At 41.8% G+C, this 8,612-nt stretch overlaps 2 protein-coding genes across 2 annotated transcripts; both read right to left on the bottom strand.

Annotated features, from left to right (window-relative positions):
- Positions 1-674: 674 nt before the first annotated feature.
- On the bottom strand, positions 675-4,718 carry mbd3a (methyl-CpG binding domain protein 3a). Its single transcript, XM_053882418.1, has 6 exons — positions 4,479-4,718; positions 3,753-3,915; positions 3,165-3,302; positions 2,981-3,071; positions 2,738-2,915; positions 675-1,391 (listed from the first exon to the last, which is right to left on the bottom strand). Exons 1-6 carry the CDS (start codon positions 4,490-4,492, stop codon positions 1,247-1,249), a joined length of 729 nt encoding a protein of 242 aa, XP_053738393.1. The 5' UTR covers positions 4,493-4,718; the 3' UTR covers positions 675-1,246.
- Positions 4,719-6,089: 1,371 nt separating this feature from the next.
- Positions 6,090-8,216, bottom strand: LOC128769698 (cytochrome b-c1 complex subunit 10). Its single transcript, XM_053883636.1, has 3 exons — positions 8,092-8,216; positions 6,875-6,998; positions 6,090-6,478 (listed from the first exon to the last, which is right to left on the bottom strand). Exons 1-2 carry the CDS (start codon positions 8,139-8,141, stop codon positions 6,878-6,880), a joined length of 171 nt encoding a protein of 56 aa, XP_053739611.1. The 5' UTR covers positions 8,142-8,216; the 3' UTR covers positions 6,090-6,478; positions 6,875-6,877.
- Positions 8,217-8,612: the final 396 nt, after the last annotated feature.

Genomic DNA, 8,612 nt, shown 5'->3' with positions numbered 1-8,612 from the left:
GGTTGATGGGCTGGTCCGTTATGTTTCGGTGTCATTCAACCAAAGGGAAACGGAAAAATAATCGTAAATATGAGCCCTGTATCACGGAATAAAGGAGAGCTTTGTGTGCCATAGACTAGACATGTTTTCACACTTCTCCTTGCATAACATTAGAAGAGGTAACAGTTCAATTTATACTAGAGATTGTGCGAATTAGTGTCACAGATATAAACACAATTTTTAGTGCATAGATGCACATGATTGAGTGCACTTGGTTATTGTCCATGTGAGGAAACAAGCACAGGTATACACGTTGCTGTTGTCCTTTTGTATTGCAAAAAAAACATGTCGTGAATTTACACCATTATTTAAAAATATAAAGAAACCCCCCTATTTGAACAGTTAAATACATCCATACATGCTTAGGTCGATACTTTATTGTAGTGAGGAAACGTTCTAGAGAAACACCTTTTTTGTAGACTCAAATATTACTGATTAAGATAATAGAATACTACACTAAACTTAGGTAGGAATAATTGTGGAGTTTGTATGTCTGACAGGAATACACACCAAGTTATTGCTTTATATATATATATATATATATATAGTGTGTGTGTGTGTGTGTTTTCAATAACTGGTCCCCATATCGACAGCTAAACCCCTAAAAGTCTCCTGGCACACAAAAAGCAAATGAGTAGAAAAGAGCTGCATTTATTTAAAAAAACAAAACAAAGAACAATGAATCTCTATTGAGGTACAGTCCATCGGGTTGTGATCGGTCGTTCTCCCCACTTGATTTTTTTCTTTTCATTTTTTTTTTAGTATCATGAAGAGCTTCACACCGTGACAGTCATTGCAGAAAAGTAGTAAAACAAAGTACACAACAGATAACTGAGGTTAGCGTACAAATACATAAAACTGTTAAAACTGCTTCTGTAAACACACTGCATCGTGTTAACACAAATGAACTCGCTTACATTCCAAATGTTCTTACTCACAAACACCAGTTTTGTGTGTAACACCTGTGAACAAGGTTAACAGCACCACACATTAGTGGAGGTAAAAGAAAGTAAAACCATTAAATGAAAGCACCGTAAAAGAGGCAAACAGCAATGGAGAAAAAAAAAAAATCCAACCAAGATGTCTTCTTTCACTTTTCTAGTCAAACTTCTGCATGGAAGAAGTTTCCCGACAAAAAGAAAGACAATTAATGTGCTGCCGGACAGTCAAACATTATATAAAGCCACTGTCAGTTGCTCAACGTTGACTATGACTCCTCCATGTTGTCCTTCTGCTCCTCCTTTTCCTCCACTTTGTTGGCTGCTGCTGTGTCTTCTATTTGAGCCAACATGTCAGCCATGAGTGCTTCTTCTAGCCGCCGCCTCATGTTCTTCACCAGATCCTCCTGCTTCCTGGATGACAAACAGTCAAACAACAAAGTAAAGAAAAGGTTACACCTTCTGCCATCAAAGCAGAGCAGCTTCAGTATCAAGCAACATTCTTCTGTTGTCTTTATGAAATAAGAGGTTCCTTTTAAAGATAAAATCAAAGTCACATCTGGATTAGAACCTGAATAATGAGCCATTAAAGATGAAATCACCTGAAACACACAACTATATTTCATCACAGGAGCTCTGGACAACCAAATATTTGCCCCCTCAAAACAATGAATACCAATGAGTCATTTCCAAAATCACACTTGGGGGAGACACGCACTTGTTCGGTGATGAATAGGTGTCAGGTCTGCAGCACTACCTGACTGCACAGCTCCGTACTTAACAATGAATTAGGCTGGACGACAGCCCAAACTCATTTCGTCTTCTGGCTCGGCTCTGCATTCTTGACTCCCGCCGCCGAAAAGGGCACCTCACTCACAATTACCCGGCGACCTCTGACCTGCCTCGGACAAATTAGACTAAATAGAGCGCCACGTTTTGGACCACAGAGCAACTCTCGCTGGGACGGTTGCTGCTGATGCCTTCCTCATGGCAAATTGACTCCAGAAGAAGGCAGCGCAACACTGGCCTGCGCTCAACCAGCAGCTCCCCCCCTCACTCTCCTAGTGACCGTTATCAAATGTGGTTTCCTGATGAGGAAACAACCAGAAAAGGCTCTCACAGTGCACATGCTACCACTCATGAGGTTCTGAACCAAAGAAGCATGTTGGTCAGTGTCGATCCGAAACATGTCCCTTCCATAGAATAAGAAGATTAATCACACTAAGCTCAAAGTAATCCACAACTAAAACTGACAGGTGCGCTGTTTCTACCCAAGTCCTTTAAACACATCAAGACAGTGACAGGTTTTAGAAGTGAATTTTGCAAAGGGAAAGCATGACATAAAAACAAACTCTCTAAAAAATGTCCTCTCTGAACTCAGTCCTGGTCATGTCAGCACAACACGTGGGGGACAGGTGTTGGAAATTTGACTCATCTCTGTTTGCTGAAAAAATGTCACCTTTACTCTAGACGCTCAGTTCTGACAGGCAAAGGTCACTATGTTTACAACCAACCTTACAAACCATACTGCAGAGGTTTACTTCGAAAAAAGATTTACTTTGCTTGACTGAAAACATTTACTAAAATCAAGCTGTCGGTTTCCTTCAAAAGGCATCGCAAATATCCTCTTTGAGAGTAGAGTACTATAACTGCAGTACTCTAGTTAAACAGCTCATTTTTGTTCCACCAGTTAGGATTGTGCAAGAAGGGAAATCCACCTGACAAATGTGCCGCTCAACAGTGTGAACGGAGAGACTCACCTTATATCATCATCCGTCACCACGAAGGCTTTGCAGAGCGGCTGTGATGTGTTCAGCCAGACGCCGGGGTTCTTCTCCACGGCGCTGGTCAGCTGACCGGTGACAGGCGCCGGGCTGGTGTGCAGCGCGCTGGCAATGGCCGAAAGTAAAGTTTTATTGGAGCATGCCGGCCCGACACCTGAGGACAGATAAAGAGCAGCATGATAGTAAGAGTAGGACCTTTTCATTAACTCATTCTCTCACCTTGTAAACCTTTCGGAAGCTCCATTGTTTTCACCAGCTCCTCGGAAATATCAAACGCATTCAGTCCACTTAACTTCCGCTCCCAGAAGAGCTGCCACGGGAAGAAAAGCATAAGAGAGAAGGCTTAAAAACTGGATTCAAACTCACTTCAGACCACATGCTGGGCTGGTTCAGTCCAACTCACTTGTTTGGGTTGATCCACAGCCTTCTGGGGATCACTCTTCACCTTGTTGCTCGGGTGGTTGGTGACTTTGGTCACTGGCTGCTTGAAGATGGAGGCAGTCTGTCGAACTGGTAGTGATGTGTTGAGGTCAGGTTTGGCCTTCAAAAAGAACAGCATTTAGCACTGTATAATCACAGCCTTCACATGCAAACATCTCTCCTCTAAACTAAAAACTGTGCATGTCTACAGATCAAGTAAAATGAAGTGTTTTTTCCACAAGGTTCTGGAGATTATAACTCAACTGGACAGCATAAGAGACAAGATAAATGGGGAAGTAAATCATAATAAAAACGGAAAGGTCGCAACATTTGTCAACTCATCAGAAGTGCGAAGAAACCGACTATTTCAGATTACAAAAGTTCAATCACTATTTATATCCACGATATTTTTAAACAAATGCAATGTGTATAAAAATAAACACGTGTCTTCGTATAGTTACGGCTCATATTAGAGAGGCGTGACACACAACATCAGTCGCATCAGATACGAATCTGTGAAGCTGCAGGACCTGGAAATACAAGGGCCACTTCAACCAGCCCTCACCCTCACCCTTATCTGGTGGTGTTTGTCCTGCGAATGATTGTGTCTACTCCTCTGAACTTTAGTGAACAGCTGGCGGTCATTTCGAGTCTGGTGGTTCACATCTGCGTGAAGGCTGGTACCCAACCCTCGAACCATTTGTGGCTTGGCAAGGAGGCGTTTAACTGGAACACTGGAGGAACACAAACATCACAGTAGAGCTGTCAGTGCACCAGACTGTAAAACAACTGGACGATAGAACCACGGTGGCGCGTCTGTTACGCATAGTTTGTCCTAGATAAGTGCCGATAACAATCGCATAGATAGTGCTCTGATTCAACCGCCAATTGTATTCAAATAGGACTAAAATGATGTCACAGCTTAAGTTATAGTGAACTTAACCATGTTAGTCATGTGGTTTAGCACAAACATTTGGGTTTTTGTTTGCGTCGGGCCCGCTGCTGCGCAAGTCAAGCGTGTGTAAACAATGAAACTTAGCTAGCTAATAAAGCTAGCAGCTACGACAAGCGTCAATACACGCGGGGTTAATTACAACCGGGCCGCATCACGCTACTTTGCATACAGTGCGGGTCAACGTTAAACTATTTTCAGCGTAGCTCGGGTCACGAAAGGCGAACGTTAACACGGACGGAAGCGTTTGTTGGCGTCTCCGCGAACGCGTGTAATCGTGCGTGCATTTCCTGCAGCGAAACTTTCATTAGGAAAACTCAAAGTGTGGGACGGGGGAAGTCTCACCTTTTCCTCTCCATGGCTCGAGTTGGAGAGAGGCTGCTGCCGTTCCTGGCTGATTTAATTCACAAAAAGCCTGCGGTGTGCAGGTAGCGACCGCTGTCATTAATGTTTGTTATCGATCCTCGAGTCCCCCGTCAGCACCTTTGCTTCTGCAGATCCCTCCGCCGACCTCTTCACAGATTGACAAGCAGTTTAATTCATCCGCGCGCATCCCGTGACCTAGTTCGCGTGTGATGCCGGGCGTTCGCGCACAGTTTTATTCTATTTTCTCACAAAAACCGCTTTGATGGTCAACCTGAAACCAAAGACTAAGTACAGATTCTTCTGGCGTGACTTTTTTCCTTTAACAGAACCCGGGCGCTTTCATTAGCTTTAAAGTACGAAGCATCTCCACTGTCTTATTGGAACAGGGGAACTGGGCGTGGTCAATTCGGACAATGTAATGCAATGTAACCAGTTCGGCCACAATTCACTTAGTCTTATTGCTGCCAGTACGTTAATATAAAACACACAAAAACAAAATAATTATTTAAAAAAACAACTGTTATTATAGCTTAATATTACGGGTAACAGAAAACCATTATATAAGTCTGTTTACTTCAGTTGCAAGAGTTAGTATCACTGCTGTTGTTTGGGGGTGACTCGTTCTCTGTTTGTTCGGGATTGTAAATTTTGAAAGGATCAATTCACATTTAAATTTAAGTGGTTTGAAAGAGGATGCGAACCTCACAATCCTTGAGGTGGTATAAAGAAGCATGTGGGAGGGGTTGCCGAGTGAGTGAGGTCTCTCCAGAAGGGAAGAGGTGCCTGGTGTGTGTCCAGCTCTGAATGTGCGCTTCTGTGCAGTTTGGCTGTGACAAAGTCATAAACCAAGTCACGCTCTGTCCCAGACTCGCCTCATCCCTGTCCCAGCTCCAGCCCACAACAGGACATCAAACCCTGGAGTGGAGCCTCGGAGGTGTGGAGAGCGAGCACCTCCCCTGTGACACTCGACCACGGTCCAGTGTGGAGACAGGAAAGGTTTACACCTCAATATGAAGAAAAAACAGTCAGTAAATGTAGCTAACGGGTCACGTCTGCATACAGTGGCTGCGTTATACACAATAACAAAGTGTGTTGTGGGTCAGCTGATCGGTCCACGCACGTTATGTTTTTTTCCGGCTTTTTTTGGGGGCGTTCGAGTTCTTGATTTTCGTTTAAAATCCGAAGCAAAAAAATCTCGAAATTTTTGTTTGACCTCTGGGATGCTCGAAAACTGAGGTACCACTGATTCTGTTTGCACTCAAAATATCAACGCAAACACTGCCTTACTAAACAGAAGACACAATACTTGTACAACAAATAGCAACAGATAAATGCTGGGAGTATTAAGAGAAAACTAGATTTAAGTCATATATGCTGTAAACTACACACGTTCCAAGGGGCGACCAAATGGCATTACGGTCCACGTTTGTTACACCTTTCAATGTTTCCTGCATTCTTGACTGAAGGGCCTCGACTTTTTCAAACAAAATATGAGCAATAACCTTTTAATAACCCGTTTATATCATCTTCAAACCAGAAAACCACTCCCCTACACTACCACATCACCAGCAGAAAATGAATGGAAAAATAATTCATGTTTATTAATGTCCAGTGATGAAGGCGCTGTGAGACTTGTATTCAGTTTATGGATATTATATTGAAATGAAAATATTCCTTAATAATGACACACCAGATTAAATACATTAAACTTTACTTTTCTCTTTGAAACAACAATTTGACATGATTAGCAGAACTACTGTCCATCTAGCAGACAGAGAGTTACAATACAGTTGATCTTGTACAGACAGGGAAAGAAAAACAAAGTCCCATCATCTCCGTTTTCTTTTCCCTTCTGACTAATCCTGCAGGATTCCATCAGGAGAGTCTGAAGCTGTGGGATGGAGGCGTTTCAGTGAAGCTTGGACCAGGATGAGAATGGAGCTGAGGCAGTTCATCATTTCAGTGCTTGTGCAAAAAACCTGAGAAGGAAAAACAAAGAAACTTTAATATGGTCATCACGTCACTGCATATACAAAACTGCCGCCAGGTTTCGACACCTCATAGTCGAAGCAAAACAACTCATGTAGAATTCGGAGGAAAATCATTAATCCCTTCCCACACTTCTTTAGCATTAACTTTTCCTTAGGGAATACATGTACAAGTGTTACTTATCAGACATGCACATCTTTAAAAATTGCTACTCAGAAAGATAGTTTCAGTACAAAAACAACAAGTAAAATCGGAATCATAATTTCTGAAATTGTATAAATAGCATTTAGATATTATATAAAGATTAAAGCAATAGCTGTGTGCAAAGGCTTGGTATTTGAAGTAGAAAACTGGACTATTTAATGTCTTATCATATTGATACAAACCTCTTATTCGTCCTTCTTGAATTTGCCACTAATGTAGGGAACGTAATCCAAAATCAACCGCCAGTCAGTGAAGTGCACCAGAGCGACGCCTCCAACTGAGCCCCACACAGCCATCGTTGGTAACCTGAGAAGGGGAGACAACAGCTTTCACACTAGACTAACTATTGTTCTGGTTTCTTACAATAAATAAAAAGGAACTGTGTTCATGCCTTTGGTGTGTGGGACAGACCATGGCTCATCACTGTGACCGAGCTGATACAATGGGACGAAAATAATGGGAAAAAAAATCGATAGCCGTTGAAATACGGAACACATCTGAGCATCGCTCAATATCTCCCCTTTCTGAACTATTACGGAATGATGTTTTTATTAGAAGTTGTTAAAGATTTAAGTAGAGGTAATCTCAGCAATGATAACATTTATAAGACTAATAAATCTATCACAGTACTTCTGATTGTGGAAGATCGACTTGACAGTAGCAGTGAAGTCGGTAGCTCTACTTGTGCCGCAAATATTGTGGAGTTTGTCGCCAACAAGCTTGAAAGAACACATCCTGATGCACATCTGGTGAAGTCATCTCTTGAATTCATGTGCTCATCTAACAGTTCTTACAGAAGTGCGACTAAACTCAAATACACCATCAGTTTGTGCTCTTCACAATCTCAGGATCCCAGTCCCTTCCACCAAGGACACGACCAACGATTTCTCTTAACTGAACAAAGTCGTGTACTGCAACGAACATGCGACCATTTTTTTTGTTTTGCATTACAAACAAATATTATGGAATGAGATCCACCAAAGCACGTTTAATAAATGGCCTCCACATAAGCCAGTTCTGACTAACGAGACGCACAAGTCGGAGACCATTCAAGTGAAAACAACACGAATACAAAATAAAACATACTTGTAAGATACTAAGACCAAACACACGACTATAGCTGATTATATTAACGATAAAGGCAATTTCCCCCCGAGCGCTTGAAATACACCACGGAACAAATCTTCGACGATATCTACATTTGACTGGAAATTTACAGGGAAAAGCACTGGGTGAGTAAACGTTTTCTGCAAAAGAAAACGTGTGTTTGCCCCCAAAACACCGATGACCTCGGCTAGGCTAAAAGCTAACGCAAGAAAAGCGCGTTAAAAGACTCTGCCAAGTCAATTAAAGTCCTCGATGCAATGATACAGTAATGTGTGGGTGAAATATCTCTTACCATGACTTGGCAATGGCCACATACTTGGTACCGATTAATTTGTTAATCATTTTTTTGGCTGTCGTGTCCTCTTTGACGCCGGACAAGGGAACGAGTGAGAACTTCCGCCTGCGCTTGTACACGCTTACGTCTGCGCATGCGCCATCATTTCCACTTCCGCTTTTGTTTAAAGCAAACGCATGAAACTGTTAATATCGAAAGGTGAAAAATTGGAACTAAATGAGCGTAATGATCTTGGCATTTTATAATAACACAATTTTGCATAGATTCTTTAGTTTTTCTTTTGTCTCGTTCTTCTTGGATAAAACTTAAACAGCACAGGAATTTTTTTAATGAAATTTTAAACAAAAACAAATGTGGACTGAATACGAATAATAGAGTTTGTGTAGATAAAGCCAACAGTTTTAGAGTCATTTCAGGCACAATAATCGTGGATTTGGGGCCCTACACAAAATCTACTGAGCGACTTCTCAAGACAACATTATGCAAACAAGAATACATAGATGAACCAGTAAGTGCAA

Source organism: Synchiropus splendidus, chromosome 13 (assembly GCF_027744825.2).
Source record: "Synchiropus splendidus isolate RoL2022-P1 chromosome 13, RoL_Sspl_1.0, whole genome shotgun sequence".
Lineage (NCBI taxonomy): Eukaryota > Metazoa > Chordata > Actinopteri > Syngnathiformes > Callionymidae > Synchiropus > Synchiropus splendidus.
This window is presented reverse-complemented; position numbering and strand designations above follow the sequence as displayed.